General features: G+C 50.9%; 1 protein-coding gene across 5 annotated transcripts; it reads right to left on the bottom strand.

Moving 5' to 3' along the window:
• Positions 1-1453: 1453 nt before the first annotated feature.
• GPR156 (G protein-coupled receptor 156) lies at positions 1454-17377 on the bottom strand. 5 transcript variants are annotated; one of them, XM_027878905.1, is made up of 10 exons: positions 17234-17377; positions 16980-17119; positions 14486-14622; positions 12160-12295; positions 11171-11281; positions 10006-10131; positions 9501-9596; positions 6507-6743; positions 4195-4353; positions 1454-3645 (listed from the first exon to the last, which is right to left on the bottom strand). In XM_027878905.1, exons 2-10 carry the CDS (start codon positions 17076-17078, stop codon positions 2461-2463), a joined length of 2286 nt encoding a protein of 761 aa, XP_027734706.1. In that variant the 5' UTR covers positions 17079-17119; positions 17234-17377; the 3' UTR covers positions 1454-2460. The 5 variants fall into 5 exon arrangements, with proteins under 5 accessions (XP_027734706.1, XP_027734705.1, XP_027734709.1 ...); XM_027878904.1 differs by having other exon boundaries at positions 16980-17377; XM_027878908.1 differs by lacking the exons at positions 16980-17119; positions 17234-17377 and having other exon boundaries at positions 12160-12204; positions 14486-14591.
• Between the last annotated feature and the right edge of the window lie 4265 nt (positions 17378-21642).

Here is a 21642-nt window from a genome sequence, read left to right on the forward strand (position 1 = left end):
TTATTTCTAATAACTGCCCCTGGTATCAAAGCTCAGAGCAAGAGGTTCCCACAGACTCCAGCTGCTTACACCAGTACAAGGCAGTGGGGAAACTTCCGCACCAACAGTCAGTAGTACTCTTGTCCCAGAGAATTTGGCTTAATCCCTCTCTACCATAGCTAACAAAGCTCTTTTTTTTTCTTTTTCCTTTTTTTTTTTTTTTAAACCAGGCAGCTCAATCACAATCAAGACCAATTTTGTTATTTCCTAAACAGCGGCAAGCTGACAGGGTAACAGAGGCAGACTGAGCAATGGCAGGTGGTTGTGGCACAAGAGCCTCAAGGCTTCCTGCCTTCCCAGCTCTTGCCAAGCTCCAGCAAGCAGGCACACAGAGACGTCTCATACCAGCTGTGACGTGTCCCTCCCTAAACAGCCAAGAGCAAGGAAAGGGCCCAAAACTGAAAAAAGGATTTGGGGTGTGGCCTCATCAGTGCCGAACACAGGGAGATGATCCCTGCCCTGGTCCTCCTGCCCGCACTATTTGTGATAGTGGACGCTCTTGGCATCCACACACCACGCAGCTTTCAGGTGGTGGCTGCTGGACACCACACAGAAAAGCAACTGCCTCAAATTCCAGTGATGAGTTTCCAAATAAACCATAGGTGCAAAGTTCTCCAGAGAGTTTTTTCTGCATTCATTTGTGGATTTTAAGTTAATTTTTATATCGGCCGCTTCCAGGTAGGGTCATGGTTGATCATTTCCTTTGACCTTGCTGCAGTATTTCCCAGCCCCAGAGCAAAGTGCTGTTCTAAACATGCTTGGGGGGTGGGGAAAAGTGTGTTTTCCCCATATTTAATAGGGTCCCTAGAGCATCCCTGTCCCACCCGTTGTCCCAGCGTGGGGATGCCGTGGGATGCACCGCGTGGGGCACTTGGTATTTGCCGGCGCAGCCGGTGTGGCAGCAGCAGCACCTGCTGCGAGCACTGCAGAACTGCAGGCGGATGGGAGGCGATGGGGACAGAGCTCCCGAGTCCCACTGCAGGGAGCCCCCGGGTTCCCGGGTTTGCCCTGCACAGTTGGGGGACCCCCAGTCAATGCATTTCAACAGCCAGGCCAGAGCCGTCAGTGCTCAGACAGCTGTAAAAAAAAAAGGTTTCTATTAGCAAAAAGTGACCAAAAAGGGAAAAAAAAAAAAAAAAAAAAGGGATTACCTTCTGTCTGGGGTGTTTCCATTTTAGAAGCAAAGAGGGGCTGCAGGAATACTATTCCTCATAAGACTATTGCATTTGGTGATGCAAGCTTGGAAAACCACAGAGGCAACAGGGGGAAAAAAAGGGGACACAGAGGTGAGAGATTTCACCAATGTAATGGCTAATAGAAAGGGCAGTGCTAACATGCTTTGTTCAAAACTGGGATTGGGATTCTTCTGAAACCTGCCTTTTTAACAAAGTCTTTTTCCTGAGGGTTTTTATTGCACTGAGTGTCAGTTCTCAGCATCCTGAACTCCCGTGGAGGCAATGATATGCTGAAATGCTGTCACAAATATCCCCAAAAAGGCATGCACACTGGATTTACTGTTCTTGATAATTCTAAGATAAAAATTAAACCGAGCATATTAATTTAAACAAACCTTATTCCAACTACGTCATCCATACAAAGACATACAGAAGGGCATAAGCCTCAGAAAACAAGGTAAAAAAAGGAAAAACTTTTTCATATCCTCCTTTACAATTGTTAGCTTGCCTTTCTCTTCAGCTCTGACCTGAGTCCCACCTATGACCATGCACCTGAACTACACAAAATGCAAAGACACCTCCTAGGACATCACTTTTGGACTCCATTTTCTCACTCAGATGCTACAAAAAACCCACCAAAATCCAAAAAGTTCCTGTACAAAACCCCACCCCATTGTCCTTGCTTTGCCTGAGAGCAACACGCCCCAGGTGAATGGCAACCTGGAACTGCTTCTCCACCTGGCTGGGTGTGATGCCAGTGGGAGGCTCTCCATCGGCAGCCTCGGGGGAAGGAGTCCTTTCTCTGTACCTATGCTGTGTGCAAGAAGCCATGTGTGTTCGTGCTGCTCCCTGCCAGTGCAAATCACCCAGTTCTCACAGGGAAAGCCCTCTGAGATGATGAAGTGTGGGCTCTCACAGCCCACCCAGCCCCAGTCCTTCCACTGCCAGCACCAGGAACGACAGAAGTGTCTGTGGGGCACAGACAGCTGCTGAGAGCAGCCAGGACAAACGGACAGCCACCTCCCTGAGTGTTTCCAACCCACGCTCAGCCAAACTCGGTCTGCAGTCACGGCTGATCAGGCTGGAGCTGACACTGCAACCCAGAACGGGGCAAGATTTATTCCTGATCCCCAGATTCCAGAAAAAGGCACATCCCCCAGAAGGACATGCAGCTTTAGCATTGCTGAAAACGTGCAATGTTTCAGGGGTGAGAGGGCTCTTGCTTTTGGGGCAGGGATGCTCCCAGTCACACAAAGGTAGGTTTCAGATCGTCTTTGAAATTCACCACAGGCTGGGGCCCACTGTGGTGCTCTGTCTGGTGGTCCATGCAGTCACTGAGCTCTGTGTCCGTGTCCGTGCTGCTGCTGTCCAGGGAGCCGCGTGGGCTCTGGAAGCAGACCTCACAGCAGGGCCGGTGGCAGCCATGAAACATCTCCTCAGAGCTGCTGCTGCTGCTGGAGTCAGAGTCTGGGTAATAGTATAGTGAGCGCAAGGAAGGCTCAGCAGGTCCCCTTGAGGTGCCCTGCCATCGCTGCTGCTCCTGTGGGATGCACGATGAAGCATCCTGGGACTCTGGCCATCCCAGGCACCCCTCTGGCTGAAGGCAGACCTCCCTAGGGATGGCTGGAGAGGACGGCACGGGGGGGTGAAGGACCCCTCTGCCAGCCATTTCCCCTTCCCTTTCTAGGGAGACACGTGTTGACTCCCCACGGACCCAGCTGCCCACCTCCTTCACCCTGTGGTTGGCACGAGGGGATGCATGTCCAGGGAAGTGGGTGGAGGCAGGGGGCAAAGGGATCCTCCGACGGCGCCTCGCCAGGTAGGGGCTGAGGGGTGTGTGGGTGCCTGGGTAGCCCTCCTGGCTCCCCCATGTTTCTCCCTGGTCACCTGGGGCGTCCAGGCTGCAAAGTGGGGCTCCTGCAGGTAAGGCTGAGCTATAGTTTTTGCCGTCCAGGCTTAGCTCTTGCAAGATTTCCCACAGCTTCTCGCTGTTTACATAGCTGACTTTGGGAGATGACTCCCAGGCTACACCACCTGAGTTGTCCTGGCCTGGCAGCTGCTCCAGAGGCTGCCTCTGCTCTGCAGGTGTCCCACACTCCTGGAGGTCTTTCAGGCCACGTTCACTGCTGCCCCCTGTGTTAAAAAGCAGCCCCTGAGAGCAAACAGGCTCCTGCGTTGCATGTTCCTGGAGGGCCGGAGGACTGCTGCAAAGAGGCGGTGTACCCAGCGAGCAGGGAGGCTGCCACCCATCCCTCTCGGGATCCGGGGGGCAGCGGTCCCCCGGGGCATCCCCATGCCCCCCTGAGCTCCAGGTGCCGGGAGCTGCTGGCAAGGCACGGGGATTGCAGCCGCTCTCCGCAGACATCAGCCTCATCAGCTTCTCCTTGGCGCTGCTCACTTGCTCCTGCAGGCTTTCAATCACGGCGTTTTTCTGTGTCAGACAAATAAGCCTGTCAGGCACGGGGCAGGCAGAGGGTATGAAAACACTGCCAGCTTGGAAGGTGGCATTGCTAGGAAACAAATCACCCCTCTCGGCATGGCAAGAGCCACACTGGCAGCGTGTGACCTCATCCTCCCCTGAAGCCCCCCAGATGGGGGTGTGGGAAAGGGGTCACTGGGCAGGCAGCTCTCCAGGCTGGGGTGCAGGTGAGAAAACAGGAGGCTGGGGGCTTTTCTGAGACAGAGCATCTGCCCTCTAAATCAACCAGGTTTGACCAGGCTGTGGGAACCAGGCTCCCCCTGCACTTCTCCCTACAGATCTTTTTTAAACCCTCCAGATTATGCCTAAATTTTGGTGCTTTGGAGTGCAGTGATGTGACAGAACAAAGCAGCTCTTCCCGTCAGGAAGGAAGAGGCTGGTGAGGGATCACCCGTGCAGACAAGGGTGTAAAAAAGGGCTTCCCACCCTGCAAAGCCCTCAGCCCACAAAAGGGAAGGAGAGAAGCTGGTGTGGTTGAGGGGGCCTGGCAGAGCCCTGTACCTCAGTGAGCAGCCGCTTCATGGAGTTCTTCTCCCCTATCAGCTGGTAGAGCTGCTCCTCGCTGTACACTGAGCGGCAGCTCCTGCTTGGGCTGCTGAAATATTTTGCCATGTGGCTCACAGTTTGGCTTTCTTCTTCAAAGGCTTTCCACTGCTTGAGCTGAGGAGTAGAAGAGGATGTTATCTGCAGAGCCCCTGCCAACACAGCGGGAGGCAGGCACAGCTCAAGCGCGAAGGAGACAAAGGGACTTGAGAGGGAGAGACAAAGGCAGGGTGTGACGGGAGAGCAGAGACCAGTGGCAAGAGATGGCTGGGCGAGGGGCTGCAGTGTCACTTGGAGCCTCCCACCCATCTGAGCCCTACCCTGTGTCTGGCTCCAGCTTTTAATGCAGAGAAGTCAGAGCCTGTCTGCACTGAAACCTCTAAGCACGCTGTAGAAGCCTCCTCCCTCTTCTCCCCCCTCCTGACTCCGTGACAGACAAAGGCAGTGTCACGCATGCCCCCTTATCCCTGAATCACTGGTGACAGGCTGAAAACCAGTAATGCTTAGTACCTATTTTCTCATCTAGTGTCTGCATGGAAGCATTGTGCAGCCCAGCACCAGCTGCTTATTGATCTCGGATGAGCAATAGAAAAGCAAGCCCATTAGGAAAAACAAGGTAATGAATTAAAAGATCCAAGTTAAATAAAATGTTCAAGGGCCCCAGGGTCCCACAGAAAAATGGCAGAGGCAGAGCACAAGCACAGTTCATCGGCTCCTCTGCCTCCAGTCCGAGAGACCTGGCACTCGGCAAAGCATCGCCAGCAGGTTTGGTGCTTGTCAGAGGGGGATTGGATCCTTGCTCCCAAAGGCTGCTCACCTAAGGGGTTAGGACTCTGCAGTTACACTGCCTCAATTGAGGTAGGAAGGGACCTCTGGAAATCATCTAGTCCAAACACCCTGCTCAAGCAAGGCCAGGTGCCTAGGACTGTGTCCAACTGGGCCTTGATTATCTCCAAGTATGGACCCCTCTAGGCAACCTGCTTCAGTGCTTTACAACTTTCACAGAAAAAACCCAACCTTTTTCGTATGTTTAAATAGAATTTCCTGTGTTTTATTCTGTGCCTATTGTCCCCTGTCCTGTCAGTGGACACCACTGAGAAGAGCCTGACTCTCTCCCTTCCCTACTCCACCCCCATCGGTATTTATACACATTACTGAGATCCCCTGAGCCCTCCCTTGCACAGATGTGTTCTTTCTTCAGCTTCACCTCTTCCTCCCTTTCTCACCTCATGTCCTTGAGCCCAAACATCCCTTCAGACATTCAACTGAGTAAACAACTGCTTCCTCTCCCTGTAACAATGGGAGCATTATTCCCAGTAACATGGTGGCCAGGCACACCAGGCTGCTCCTGGAGGACGCAGGAAGCAGAAGAGCCTCACCTCACCACAAAAGGCTTCCTCACTCATGGCAAAGCCCAGCTTCCTTCTCCAAAAGCACAGAGGAGGACGGCCTCCCCTGGGGATCACCAGCAGCAGAAAAGTCTCTGAGCCTGGCAAAGCCATGTGGACGGCCTGAGCCCAGCTCCATCCCTGCCATGGGCAGAAACTTTCTGTGGGAATGAGCATGTGAGGTATGAGGAAAGGACAAGTGCATGAAGGACAGATCCCACCACCCACTCGCAAGAGGACAAGGACACCAGCGACTGCCTTGCCTCCACCTCTGCTCTCTGTGTGGCCACCACCTGTGGCACATTCCTGCAGGAAGGTTCTGAGTAGCAGCTCTTCAACACACCTGCACTCCTTGGAAACCTTCCAGGACTTAAAGGGGGCCTACAAGAAAGCTGGAGATGGACTTTTTACAAGGACACATAAGGATAGGACAAGGGATAATGCATTTAAACTGAAAGAGGGTAGGTTTAAATTAGATAAAAGGGAGAAATTCTCCACTATGAGAGTGGTGAGACACTGGAACAGGTTGCCCAAGGAAGTTGTGGATCTCCCATCTATGGAAGTGTTCAAGGCCAGGCTGGATGGGGCTTTGAGTAATGTGGTCTAGTGGAAGGTTCCCTGCTCATAGCAGGGGTGTCTGAACTACATGATCTTTAATGTCCCTTCCAGCACAAACCCTTCTGTGATTCTATGACACTCCAAGAATTTGCTTGAGGAAGCAGAGCCACAAGGGGGGGCTCGGAAAATGAGCTGTGCAGGTGAGCCCAAACATTTGGAGAAAAAAGCAGGAAAGTAAGTGCATTGGTCCACAAGACTGCTGTTGTTAAAACTCTGAAAATGTGTCCCTTTCCAGCCAAGTGACAGGACAGAGGTGGAAGATACCTGTGGGACAAAGATGAAGCAGTTGATCGTGGTTGTACACACAAAGATTCCTCCAGAGGTAAAACCAAACAGCAAGTTGTGCCAAGTACGGAAGAAACGATGAACTAAGCAGATAGTGCCAGCAGCCAGGAAAACGAGGTTGACCCCAACGATGAGTGTCAAGGACTGGTTGACTGGTGAGGAGCTGACGTTGTCGGTCAGACCGGCCAAGTAGGTCCCGTACAGCAGGAGAATACTCTGGAAGCAGAAAAAAGAGGTTTCCAGAGTGTGGAAAATTACTGCCTGATGGTGTCAACCCCCACCTCAAACCAAGCCTGGTGAGTTCAGATACACTCAGCACAATCCTAATTAATGCTCTTTGATCTATAATGCAGACCTTGAGCGCGCGCTGGTGACGCCGCGGCAAACACCCGGCATGCTGCTGCGGGCCAGAAGGGGGCTGGGGAAAGAGGCCAGGAGGGAAGGTGCCGGTGGGCATCAGGAGTCCCAGCCAAGCTGTGTGAGGAGATGAGGGTCAGGTCAGCAGGTGATGCCACGGAGCAGGGGATGGCCAGGAGAGATAAGACACAAAACCCACTCCTTGGGCAGCCAGGAGCAGGAGAAACAAAGACAGACAGACAGGTCCTTGCAGGGATGCAGCAGTGGGGTGCCATCTAGGAGCAACGACATACCTCTGAAGGAGCAGGAAGGATGTTCAGAAGACATTCGAAAGAAAAAAGCAAGAAGAAATGGAGGTTTAGACTGGAGGGAAGAGGATGTACTTGGTGCCTCTTTAAATAGCAATCAGGAAACTACCAGGTGCAATTCTTCTCCCTTCCCTTTGCTGTTTCCTGACTCCAGCAGAAGGGAAAGGCACTAGAGAAGTGCTCTGTACACAGAGGAACTCCCCCCCCGAGCAGATCAGTTGTTTCAGAGAAGGCTGTCTCACCACACTGGCCTTCAAGTGTCCCCTAAATGTATCTTTCCAGAGTGCTCAGGACTAAACTAACCAGCAGGATGAAGCCTTCCTTTCCTACAGGACACTACCAGGAAATGCCAAGTATTTTTTGCCCACCTCCATAGTGCAGGGCATGGTATGCCTTCAGGATCATTTGGAAATACCATCTAAAAAAATCCCAGCACCTGTAATGACCTGGAATAAGAGAATACGATTTAAATTATTCCTGTGCTACCCAGTAAGTGTAACTGGGTCTGCCTTAGTAAACTAAGAGTCATTGTTACTTGGGCATCAAGAAGTGCTCTGTGACCTGAGTGCAGATGTTTTTTAGACCCTTCTGGACCCCTCTGTGCTGTGGCTGCTTGATGATTGTAATGACCACTGCCAGGGTTAAGGTCTGAAGGGACATGGGCATGAGGTTCATGTCCTCAGTCTCTGGTGAGACTCGCAACTTCAGAGCACCACAAACTCTCAAGGCGGGGTTGTGATGGTGAGACCTGCCTTGCTGGGAACTAGGCCGACGCCTGACCCTGCTTTGTGGAATCTGCCCTGGACCATAACCACAGCCACCGTGGGGCACCTCCAAATGGCCCAAAGGCAAGTCAGCTTCTAATCCCTGAGCAAGAAAAAACCCCAGCACCCAAGTCCCATTTAAATTCATACAGTCTATCTGGGACACAGACAGCAGCACCGCCGTCTAGTAAACTAGGACTTTCAGTAGGCACAGGACTAAGTGGTTTGTTTGTTTGTTTGTTTTAATCTTGAGCAGAGAATTTTGCTCCTAATTCCAGGCATGTCCTTGGCAAATCAGTTCTGTTCATTGCTCTGTTCCAGTAAAACCAGGATAATACACTGAGTGGCTTCCCAAAGGGCTGAGCACATTAATGCTGTGGATGCTAAGAAGTGCTACATACACACAGAAATAAAGCCTACTCTCACATTAGTGTAAATCCAAATTAACTCCAGAGAGAGTACTAAGGAAATAATTCCACAACCCCCAGTAAGTAGAAAGGAGCAGGGTCAGATATAACACAACGCTAACAAATATTACTTGGGACTGATAGTGGGGATGTTTTATTTCAGAAAGCATTTTGAAGGAGCTGTAGGCAAAGACATCACCTGTCTAAACCCTAACACAAGATTTTGCAAGACAAAATCAGAGGCGGAGACACAGCACTGAAAACCCAGGGAATACCTATTTTCAATACCAAAGGACTTCTAAGGACAAGCTACACCAATGCCTTTGAAATGTAGAGGGGAGAAGGACTTGGCTGTGTTGTAAGGTCCTCTTCTGCTCTTTCTCCTACAGTTTTGGGTAGATGGTCAGTGAGTATTATATTACAATGAATCACAAAGGAACTGCCTGTACTGCACAGAGAGATGAAGCCATTACCAAAGAAAGGCTGTGATCTCACCAGCTTCATCAACATCAGCTTTCTGAAATGTGTCCAGCTTCTGCCATACCAGAGACACATGAGACCACAGATAATTACAGCAGTAATTACACCTACATAGTTATATCGGTACAACTAACACTTATGGAATACGAACGGCCATGTGCAGAGCTCCACCAGTGAAAGTGCACCCCGGTGGTATAATTAGGCTGATAAACATCCTGTAAAGGTAAGGCAGCAAGCACTTGTCATCAGCACCTCCTTGGTTTGGAGTCAGAGGACTCAGGGACTGAGCCACAGGGTGGACCACTGCACTGGACGGCCTTCTGAGGCTTCATGGAAAGAGTGTGCTTTAGAGAACAGCAAGACATGAGTTCTAAGTGAGATAGATCAGGCACAGGCGGTTGCAGGGAGAGAAATAGAGAGACTGTATGTGCACCATGTACAGAAAAGAGTAGGGCAGTGAAAAAGTGGCTTGCAGGGCTTTTACCCTTTCTAAGATGGGAAGGACTGGAAATAGGAGGGCTTTTGAGATGAACAGCAGTAGCTGGAATCTGCCATAGGCCTGCAGCTTGGGAGGGCAGCGAAACAATGAATGCTGCTAAACAGTTTATGTGTAAGACAGAGAGTTGTAATGCAAGAATCAATCAAGAGGTTACTTACCTTAAACCCTAAAATGAGAACGAGCCAAAGATCGGAATAGAGCGACGCGCAGGACTGCACCCGGCTCACGGAGCAGGTCATGCCTTTCTCTGTTGCCTGGAAAGCAAGGGAAAGACTGAAGTGAAGGCTGCAGCCCGGGCACAGACAGATAGGCAGGCACATCTAAGCTGGTCTTCTCTTCTAAAAGGATAGGCCAAAGCTGGTGCTACCAGGGGCAAAGGGTTAAAGCAAGGAAGATTCTGGCATTCTGCTGCCAACAGGGCTGGTTAAACATTTCTCTAAAGCGTGTGATCTGCACAGACCTGGAAATTCTGCAGTGGACCCTCACCTCTATAACAGGCTAAGCAAAAACCCAACCCAGAGTGACCAGAAATTTTTCTGACTTGTTTTTCTTTCTATTGTTTTTCAAACAGCACCTCCAAATGCCTGGCCATCCACCAACTTTCTCCACAGAGTTCAGACAGAACACAGCAAAACCCTCCACCACCCCTCCTCATCCCTTTACCCGCAGTGAGACGCTGAGGCTTCGGAAGCACTGGACGGGATCGGCAAATACCCACGTCAAGAGCAACACGGCATCTGCCAGCACCAGTGCTGCCACCATCGCCAGCAACTGGAGGTCTTTGATAATCTGCAAACACACAAGAGGTAAAAAGTTACTCTGGGGAAGAAATGGACACCAATGACCTCCGTCCCCTTGGGTCCCTTTCTGGTTGTTTCTTTCAAGCAACGTGTCTATCCTACTACTTCCCCCAGAGGGGAATTCAGTGGCTCACCTACATTAGAGTTGGCCACAGGATCTCTGCTTCCATCTCCCATAGTCTTGGAGACCTAATCAGGCTTGGGGCCAAGCACAAACCCTCCCTGATGGTGTGGATAGCAGGTACATGCTGTGACAGAAAACAGTTCTTCCAAAACAGTACTATCATCCCTTATGTCCAAATCATCAGCAGAGACAAAAAGGGTAGGCAAAAAAGCTGGTAGTATTATCATGTTGAAAGTTTAACACAGATCCTGGTGCCTCAGGAAAGGGACTCCTTGCTGGTACCCAGTTCCCCTGCAAACAGTCTCATCTCACCTTTCATCTTACCTACTTTTTCACCACTGGGAAGTGGCCACTAAAGCTCTAAGTTACATGCACTGTTACATGAACAAATTTCCCATTTCCCTCCCAGCTGCTGATTTGCCTTCTTAAAGTGCTGCAGAGGAGTGCCTAGCGCTCCCTCCCTACCTTCAAGAGATCAGATACATCTCGGGAATGGCCCTACATCAGATGCTTTTGAGGATACCTGGTTCATTTTCATCCCACAAAAACAATCAGCCCAGCCCAGGACACAAATACTGGCATGTAGTGTAATGAAGGTACGTGGCTAATGTAAAATAAGCACAAGACCTTGCTCAGTGATGGGGCTGGGACTCCGCTGGGGAACAGGCAGCCTGGCAGGGTACCTGCTTACCTGTGGCGTGGAAAATCTCTTGTCTCATTGCTCAGGAATAAATGAGGGGCCCATGCACAGCTAGGTGTGAAACTAGACCTGTGATTGTGGCATCCATCCCTGTCACGTGCCAGCTTTTATCTGCTGTTCCACACTGTTTTGGGACTTGCTGGTGTTTGCCCTCCTAGAGAAGGTTTCCCCCCTTCCTTCCCTCCTCAGGTGCTGTGTACTCACCACTCGTTTGTCCGGCACCCTTTGGGTGAACACCTTGTAGAGCCTCCAGCTTTTCCCCAGGATGGGGCCAAACACCAGGGAGGAGCCCACGCACAGCAGGCAGAGCCGCACCTGCCAGGGGTCAGAGCGAGGAGGCTGAAAGTGGGGCTCGCAGGGGCACCCCACACCCTGCCACCCAGGGGTGCAATAAAGGTGGGTGGGTGGGGACATGCCTATGGTTTTCTGGCTTCTGGAGAGTCATATCAGACATTAGAAAGCCGACCATAAATAATGAAATAAATTAAAAAGCACATATTCCTCTGCAGGCACGTCTGCTGCCTGCCTTTTCCTCCCCATCCCGAGAGACTTTCACCAGAGAAGCATGCAGGGAGAGCTAGGCAGCTTGTGAGCAGCAGGGGCACGGTAGGTCCCAGCACCAATAAATCACTTGCTGGCACCTCCATTAATTATCCCCAGCCCAGCGGCTGAGCAGGATGCAGGGTGTGCGTTCTCCCACGTCCCACTCTCCCATATGGATGCATGCCCAGCCCTCGTAACGGCAGGGCGGCTGCCTCAGGTCAGGACGTGGGGGTTCATCACACAGGTGAGTGTTTTGATGAGGATCTGCTCTGCAGCCAAAAAACTCACCTGCAGCCTCACAGCACCTGTGCTACTTTGGGCAGCGGTGGCTCTGCAGAGGATCCCATCTCCCTTTAGGCTCCCCTTCCCTACTGCAATTCTACAAGCCCAGCAGCCTGCCTGCCTGCGGGACCTCTCCCCTGGGGACCTGCTTTCAGTCCCTTCCTCGGTGCAGATGTGGTTTGCACAAACAGTGAGGGCCATTCAGACAGAAAGTATCTGGTTGTGTTTTGCGCACGTGAAAGCCACAGCCTGGCCTAGTGCAGCCAGCAGCGAGGTGGTGACAGGCTGTGGCTAAGAGAGAGCACGTACAAACAGGCAGGTACATGTGCATGTGTGATGGTACCCATCCCAGCAAACCCCCCACTCACCTGAATAAGCTTTTCCATGGAGTCTCCAGAAGGCAGGCTCTGCTCCTGAATCCCAAAGAGGTAAGCACTCGTGTAAGTCAAGCCACTGCCCAGCAGGGTCACAATGTTGAGATTGGGGCTGGACATCTTCACGATCCTCCAGGAAACAAAGCAGGGAAGGTGGTGATGGTTACTGAGCATCATGACCTGGCAGCACAGGGGCAAGGTCCCCTTACAGGGGCGATGATGGCCATAAGGGATGCTGACACGCTGTCCACCCCCCAGCCTCTGATGTTCACAGCTGCTCAAAAAGCTCAGCCATTGCTCCATAGTGTATAACCCATCCTCTCTGCTGTCTTGCTGGAGTGCTTCACTATGCTTAAAGTACTCATTTCACTCTACCCCAACACTTCTACTGTAGAGGGGCAGAAGTGGAAAACCACACCAGCGCACCACGTGGTGACTATCCCCAGCTTTGGGTGTGACAGCTACGAGTGCCTCCAAGAACAGGCTCTTCCCACTGCTCCTTCCTCTGAGGAGATAGTTTCACACTCAGCATAGTCTCAACTTCAGGAAGCCGCCTGCAATGTTCAGCTTACAGCCTCCCCTCTGTAATTTCACCCCATCACTCATAATCCTGTAACTGTATTCAGGGAGGGGAGAATCAACACACCGATCTCTCATGACCTGTCACCTTTCCCCATCAAGCAAAAGCTGTAGCTCCTGCCATTCCCCTGCATAGTTCTGCCCCTTCAATCTGCTGCCAAGTCATTCCATTTCTCTACCCTTGAGCTCCTTCCTGGCTTGTTGCCTTGCAAGGGATTCAACCTGGCCCTTTCCCTCCCTGACTTCCTCACCATGCCTCAGCCCCTGGGGAAATATATTCATCAGCTCACCCTCAGCTGCATGCTGAAAAAGGTCTCCTTTGCCCTCCCAGGTTCAGTAGGCAGACCAGTATTTATTTACTGCAGAGCAAATAAATAACGCACATTCATTACAGCATGCTCCGAGAATATCTTCAGGGGCCTAAATAATTTGGTAATCAATTAAGGTGGCCACACTACTCAGTAAATTAAGTGCTTCAGATTGGGATGCAGGTCATGCAGCTGCTGCCATGCAGCAGGCACAGGGCTCACAACACAAACCCTTATGGGGCAGGACCCTGCTGACTGCACAGTGCTTGTCAGAAGCATTAAGTTCCTTAATGCAACCAGAGAATCAGTTCAGGCTGCACACAGATGCACGTCTATGTGCAAAAAACACTGGCACGTAGAGACCGATGGCTTTGCCAGGTGAATCTTGGGAGAGGGATGTACCTCTGGGGGAAAAAGCAGTTAAGAGACCAACAGACCAATGAAGCTGAGGAGAAAATGGTAAGGAGGCAGGCAAGACACTCAGAATTGGTGAGGAAGGGTCAGTGCTGGCTGAGACAGTTGGAGTTACTAGGAACTGTTGAGGCTTATGCTTGGATTTATGCTGCCTTCAGGGGAGCAGGAGATTTTACATCCTCTGTGAAGACTGAAAAGCACCAAGGAAAGTCTGCACTTTACAACCAGCTTCTCTCACCAACGAAGACCATGTTCCCCACAAATATGGGCAACCACCAAGATCAAAAAGGGGTAGCAGTACCTTCAAACAACAGCAGGAAGTGCACTGTGGGGGAGCATGATGGCTTTGCCATGGAGCTATGCTGCTCAGAGTGATGGTCCCAAGAGCAGACTTGAGCAGAAAAGGAGACCTGCTCTCTTTCTGCTCACTCCTGTTGATGTTTTTATTGAAAGGTACCTTTGGAATGAGACTACGCACAGCTGTCTGTGCCACGCCAGAGGGCATCCACAGAATCATAGAATCATTAAGGTTGGAAAAGACCTCCAAGATCATCGAGACCAACCTTTGACCAAACACCACCATGTGAACTAAACCACAGCACCAAGTGCCACATTCAGTCATTTCTTGAACACTTCCAGGGATGGTAACTCCACTACTTCCCTGGGCAGAGCATTCCAATGCTTGTCAACCTCTCAGTGAAAAAATTCTGCCTGATGTCCAACCTGAACCTCCCCTGACGCAGCTTGAGGCCATTTCATCTTGTCCCGTCTACATCTTCCTGCCTTGGGGAGGAAGGGAGCAGTCCAAACAGGACTGTCTCCATCAGTGATCAATAGCGAATGTGATGGAGAAGTCTGCAACAACCCTGGCATTGGCCTTGCTTGCCCCGTGGTGTTCCTTCAGGCTCGTACCTTCCTGACACTTAGCTGGTCATCAGCTCAGAGCCTGGTCCTGAAGGAGCCTCATTCCGCGGCTCCAGCTCAGGGAAATTGTCGCAGCAGAAGAGGGAAGCCCTTACCTATTTTTCCTGAAGCGAATTGTGAAGACAAGAAAGCAGAGCACTAGCAGGACTCCTCCAGTCAGGAACGTCCACACAACTCCCAGGAGACCAGTAGAGAAGGATGGGAAGCTCTTTCCACTGTTGTCAAAAGATGTCTGCAGGAGGCAAAAGGAGTGAGGGAGAAAGGGATATTGCTGGGGCTTCCAGTGATGGAGGTCCCTACTCTAGCAAGATCACACCCATGGGTGCTCCTCCTCAGCCACAAACCCCATCTCCTCAATAAGCAGACACCCTGGCACCCGTCCAAGACTCACAGGCAGGGCTGGTAAGATGTTGTAGACAGGACATGTACTCTGCGACTTGCTGAGTGCACGGGAGGAGAGGGCAGTCCAGGAGCCCTCTTCTTATGGCCAACTAGCCAAATACATAATGAAGCCATGCGAGTGACTCACAGACCTCAGGCAGCCCTGGCTGTGGGAGAGAGGAACAGGGGCAATAGTTCTCCACTGTCCTTCCTGGAAAGAAACCTCTGCAGAGAGGTGACATGGTACCCCAGCTCATAGCAGTCTTCTTTGGAAAGTTAGGTAGGGCATCCTTGGCTCCTGCCCTTACCCTTCCATGCAGCAGACAACTGACCAGCTGGCTGATGTGACTGGGAGCCAGCAGCAGAGCTGCCAGTCAGTGCGGAAAACACACAGAAAAGGGACTGTGACAGCATTTTTCAGAGGCGTTACGCAGTGACACACCGAGCTGGGCTCCACCCGACTCCAGCCAGCTGGAAACTAACTTGGTCCCAGGCAGACATCAGCTGAGAACTGGCTTTTGAGGGACACTCCCAAAGTGGGTATAATAGAGGCACCTCTCTCCTTGCACATAAGCAACCTTATGGGTTTAAATCTCCATTTAAAAGTATTCTCTATCTCCCTATTAACATAAGATGGACAAAATAATCCCATGTGAAACAAGAAACCGTTCCACTGTGGATCTAAAATGCTCCAGTATTTTTAATAGGGTGTGCATGCATGGGTTCGTTCACACATACTACATGTGTGTTACAGACTTTTTTTTTTTCTTTAAAAAAAGCATCACTTTTACTAAGGTAAAAGGGGAAAGGAGGAGAATGGGGTTTGAGATGGGATCATACACCTCCTCACTAACTTCTCTGGTGCTAAGTCCTTTCTCAGATATTCCAGTTGACCTGCATGCAATTTCTGTGGCAGAAAACTACTTTTCCTGACAGTTGCCACTGCCCCAAACTCCCAATTCTTTCTTCAAGGCCTGAGCTGTTTCTACTTCCAGCCTTGCTAGAAATAAATCTTAAGGAGAAGTAAGGCAATTGTTCAGAGCCAATGCCACATCTCCCTCTTCCCCAGCCAGGCTTTATCTCCTCTGGACAAGCAGGAACAAGGCACAGCTTGGAGAATTAAAGCCAACACATAATTCTTAAAACAAAAACGTGTCACTGCCACACAAGCACGGCTGATCCATGGGCTCCTGGCAGCTCACATGCTGGTGCCACGCTGGTTGTAGGGCAACTGCGTAAGGCAAACCCCTGGCTGGGAGAGACATCCAGCTGAGAGCCAATGCTGCTGCTGGCTGCTGTGTGCTGGAATACAGCTGCATGCACACCTCAGCCTCACTCTGCAGCAGTGTGGAGGGATCCCCGAGGGGATACTCATATCCCTCTTGCAAACTGCTTCCTACCTCCTCTCCCCCTGGGGAGTCTTCTGGCTCTCTGGGAAACAAAGACTGTACCAGATGGTGAAGATGGTCAGCCACCCAGGGATCAGAAACACCCGTATGATCTCTACCTTTCCTTTCCCAAGAAATACACACCCTCCCACCTGGCTGCTGTTTCCCTGGATGTTGATGCTACTTGAAGTTGATGGAGCGCTTTGTTTGCCGCTGAGAGGAGTAAATCCTGGTCCTAGCAGGGGGAATATTAATTGTAAGGCAGCTGCCAGAGCCAGGGGAGCCAAGCAGCTTAGTCTTCTAATTAAAGGCTCATGGTCGTGCAGGACGTGATGGAGAGCCGAGCGGGCCAAGCCTCACCGGTCCATCCAGCAGCCTCACACGGTGCCAACTGCAACTGAGTGCATCCCAGTGTCATTTCCACTGGCTTACTGGTGTGGGGGGGTACCATTTATTATACATAATGACTTTTAATTAAATCATGCCCTATTCATATTTGAAAAGCACTTTGAAGTTGCAGAGGACAGGAAAGGTCAAGGGCAGATGGGGCCACCTAAGGCCAATCCTAAGCAGTTGTCACACCGGCCAACACATGGGGGGGGTTGCTTGACATGGCCTGGCAGTTGTGGATGTTTCCTCACTTTCTGGTAACTGCGAGATGTCACCTAGACTGAGCTTGTCTTGGAGGCCAACTAGCATGCTGCCTTCAGCTGGACTGGGATTACTTGTCAGCTGCGCCCCCCTTTCCGTCTCTCCACCCAAATCCACTTTAGCAGAGCAAACCTCGTGCCCCAGAGCATTTCCCTGCCTCCATACATACCACTGTTACAGTGCAGAGCTCCTGCAGTGCCCGCTGCTGCTGGCTGTCAAAACTGGAGCTGCCATCGCAGAGCTCAGAGCAGTTGAATCCCGGCTCCATAGCACATCCTCAGCCGCTATCCAGCCGTACCTTCGCCCTTACTGGAAGGACGAGCGTTGGCTTTCTCCAGCGAGAAGAAACCTCCAGCATACACCGTATCTCCTCCTGTCAGCAGGGTGTAGTGAGGGGGTCTGGCAGCCCAGGGCTGAGCTCACCCAAACTGATGTGGTGCGCATCCAGCCCCAGGGCAGGGAGTGCCCACCTCCCGGTGTCCCGTGGGGTGTCCCCTGCGGCGAGGCGAGTCAGCATGGAACCTGGGTTCCCACGGAGCACGGTGGCAGCCCGAGCACTGCTACACCAGGCTGCAAAACAACACATGTTGAGGTCACAGGGGGCCCCAGCCCCTACACCCCAGCTGTGGAGCTGAAACCAGGTGCTGTGCCCGTCCGCACCACCCAAATTTGCTGCAGCTTTCCTCTGCCAATGCATTTTCCCACACCAGTGCAATTTCAAGGGTTCATCTTTGAAGGTACTCTCCTTATGCTGGCAGCTACTGCCAGTTTCCTGGCATGTCCACTTCTTCCAGGAAGGAACCGGAGTGTAGACAACAACAAACAGTAACAAGTGTTGCCACTGCTTAATAGGATCTACACCCAGGTCTGTGCGAGCAACAGGGGAAGGCACTTGAACCAAAGCATTTCGGCTGACTTGGCCTGAGTGGCAGCCTGGCTAGCTGAAGAGCTGGCTGTTTATTAAGGAGATTTAGAAGACTCACACCTCCATGTTCCCCATCCCTCCTGGTGCTCTGGCTGCCAGGTATTGTCCCCGCCTGCTCCAGCTCCCTTTGCACCACCTTTGCCTCTGTTCCCCCTTTCATTTCTCTTTTTGGTGTGGATTTTAATAGGCCTCATTACCATTTTAGACATGAGGTCATACTTGTCCTCAAGCATCCTTACTCAATTACCATTGTCACTGGTTTTAATTAGCTTCCAGTGCACGACCATAAGCAAGTCTCCCGTCCTTAGCAGCTGGGGAGGAAGCGCAATAGCTCACTCCCTACTTTCTCCTCACAACAGGTGGGAGGAAAAAAATTATCCTTATCATGCTCCTTGGGACTGCTCCCTGGCCAAGCATCCCCATGTGCCTGGCCAGTGCTCCATCCTTCCCTCTTCCTACTCCTGACACTTTGATTCCCTCTCCTCATAAGTCCTTTCTTTGGAAAAACTTCTGTCATTATGTGAGTAAAGAAAGAGTAAATTAAAAAGCACAGTCACCAGGACACGGTCTGAAACTTGATGTTCGTCATGGGGAGTAATCAGGATTCAAACACCAGAAAAGCTACAGGTGCTGTTCTCAGCTCAAGCATAGACTGATTTATCAGCTTTAGAGAAGTCACTTACAAGTCCCAGCCCAAACACATCAAGGTCAACAGGCTACTCGTCCCAGATTAGCAGAGCCACCTCTAAAGCAACAATCCCAACTTTCCCGCTGGAAGAAGCCCCGATGTACCATGAGTTCAGACACCATCCTGCCTGTCCCAGAACTGCCCCCTACAAACACAATATCACACGTGAGCCAGACTTACGACTTTACACACGTGGTAGAGATGTTTTTCAAGAGCGCTGATGCAACCCAGCTCCATCAAGCCTGCCTCTCTAGTTTGTAGCAAACTGTGGTGGTGTTTCCCCTACAGCAGGATCACCCTGTAGGGGTTTTCATGCCCTCCATGGCTCAGGCTGAGTGACTGGACAAGAGGTATGGCTGCAGGAGACATGCAGCTGCTGCAGTGGATGCCAGGACTGCAACAGTGGAGAGAAGGAGACAGGCTCCAGCTGAACAGTTCAATGAGAACGAGGGATAGTGTGGAGGGGCTGCGTGCTGTGCCTGGGGGTGGCAGTAGGAGAGGGGCACTGAACCTTTGATGCCAAGAAGACCTGAAGATGAGCACTGCCCAGCCTCCAAAGGGCTCAACTTCTCCCCATACCCTCAGGTGGGTTTAAAGACAGCCCCTACAATTTCTTGTAACCTTCTCCCACATCAGAGAGGGAACCCACTTGCCAGGTGGACCACTACCAAGGCTGGCACGAGGCCAGCAGGCACAGCCCTCCTGTGGCTCACAAATGGGGAGATGTTTCCACAAGGAGAAGCAATTTAGCCCTCCTCCACCCAGGAGGCCACCCCTTGCTGGAGGGAAAAAGCCCCTTCGAGTCCTCCCAACCCCCACCCCACCATTCTGCAAAAGGCTCCCACACAATGTTGATAACAAGCTGAGGCCAATTAACATTCATTAGTATGCAACAAAGCAAGCACTAGTGTGGTTGTCGCTGGAAGGCAACAGGCATTTCCAGCCCAGCTCCTGCCTCTCGTGAGAGCTGGCAGGAATGCTGCTCCATGGCCTGGAGAGGATCCAAGGGGGACCGGTGCAGTGGGGAGTCACTGACCTTCAGGGTGAGGCTGGACAATGGCTGTGGGGGCAGACAACAACATAGGTGAAAACTCCCTTCCTTAAAATGTGAGAGTCTCTTTAGGGCAGAGGCTTTTGGGTTTTGGGGGTTTTATGAAGACCAAAGTGCCAACCAATTCTGATGGATCACTTCCAGAGTACAATCAGAGAATGGTTTGGGTTGGGAGGGATCTGACAGCTCTGCTTGCCCCCTTCTGCCCTCATTCTCTGTGGCATTACACCTGCTGGCTGTCTGGGTCATAGTGGCCAGTACTTGGTCACAGCTGAGCATCAGCATGTATGTGGACGTGATCCAACAAGCCTCAAGTTGGTAGGAAACAAGTGACTAGACCACATGAAAAATATCAGCACCATCATCTCTAGCATAAAAAGGAACCCTTGACTATTAAAACCAGTATTTGGATAAAAGCAATTTGCAGTCATCTCAATGGTTGATCTTGAGGGCTGGAAAACCTGTTTCTTTTAGATCCCTCAAGACTCGGGATTACTTATCATATAATCGTTACGGATGGAAACGACCTCTGAGATCATCAAGTCCAACAATTAACCCAGCACTGCCAACCCCACCACTAAACCATGTCCTTAAGCACCACATCTACACATTTTCTGAACATTTCCAGGGATAGATATAGAATCATTAAGGTTGGAAAAGGCCTTCAAGATCATTGAGTCCAACATCTACAAATGTTGAGAAACTGCAGATTAACCCATAAATACCCCTCAATAAAGATGAGGTTGATGTAATCCAAATGTACATCTTGACTCTCTTAAAGCTGCTGCTTCTCTTCAAAACCTTTGTTTTGAAAAAACAGAGGAAAAGAACCTCTGAAGAAGCTGAAAAATTGGTGCAGCATGTGTAGACCCAGAGCAGACAGAATGACCTTTTCACCCCAACTGGTTCCTTTTGATCTGGTGTTGATAGGGAGACTTTTTCCCAAAGAACAAGGCGACATCACTGCTCAGTGAATCAAAAAGTAAAAAACTGAAGACGTCAAATCTCAGACAACAGAAAAAATGCATTCAAAAATGTGCATGAAATGGTTTTCATGAGCTCTGCAATCCTGTCCAGTCACATCAGCCCCAACAGAGAAATGGTACATGTACACCTGTACAAGAGAAGAGCAGAGCACATCTGGAGAAGCACATCTATCAAGAACTTCTTGGGAAGGTGGTTGTGTGGCCAGCTGGAACCCACAGGTTTGCTGTGTGCCAAAGGCAGAGAAGAACAACCAGGGGGAAGGAGCGACGTGCAGAGGGCAAAGCCATTCCTGCCACCTCAGGTGGGCAGCAGAAGATCTTGGCTTTTACCCATGACAGGTCTGTGCTGCTACTGCCATTACTAGTGGGAGATGGTGATCTGGTGGTGGGGACCAGCCCCAGCTAGACAGGACACAAGGCTACACACTTACAGTGGCAAGTCATCCGGATAACTGTCCCAGAGAGATAAACACCACGGGATGGGCTTTTGCAATTCAGAATACACTGGCACTTCCGAGACAGGCTCCTGCTTTTCCCTTCTGCACTTCTTGTCCAACAAGATCCCTTCTTGTTTGACCTGAGAAACCTGCAATATTGCCAACCCCAAGGCGATCAAAAAAGTCACAAGCTAGACTTACTGCAACACCTCCCGCAATGAAGCTAGTTAAAAATTGGGAGTTGAAGCACTCAGCATATCTAAAGATTATTTTTAATTTATATTTAAAATTTCAGCATTTACATTTTCACACTTTCGCCTGCAAACACAAAAGGAAAAAGAAAGAAAACCAAGAAATCCTGCTTATCACGTCATCCTAAAATGTGGGTTACAAAGCCTCAATCCCCAGGAATTGTTGTCATCCTTCTTCTCAGGGACCATCCTGTGCACTTGTTCTACCCTGCTTCTGTCCCTGCGATTTCCAGAGCCACCTCCAGGTCTCTCAGATCCCTTCACACCCGGCAGATGGAAGCTAGCTCAGTGCACAGGCACATGTCGGGGCACATCACGGGGTCCAATGGGGTCATCTTCCCACCCAGGCAGTGTCCCTGCCTATGCTGTCACTCCCTGACCCACACCCAGGGTATGGGTGATAACCACCAGGAGCTGCAGGACCTGCTGCATGCAAAGGAGGGAGATGCAGGACAAGGTGCTTCTGTCTCCAGATGCACGAGGAGCTCACTGTG

The sequence above is a fragment of the Empidonax traillii genome, unplaced genomic scaffold (assembly GCF_003031625.1).
Source record: "Empidonax traillii isolate 1590-97213 ecotype Southwest subspecies unplaced genomic scaffold, ASM303162v1 scaffold46:size3806547, whole genome shotgun sequence".
In the NCBI taxonomy this organism is placed as follows: Eukaryota; Metazoa; Chordata; class Aves; order Passeriformes; family Tyrannidae; genus Empidonax; species Empidonax traillii.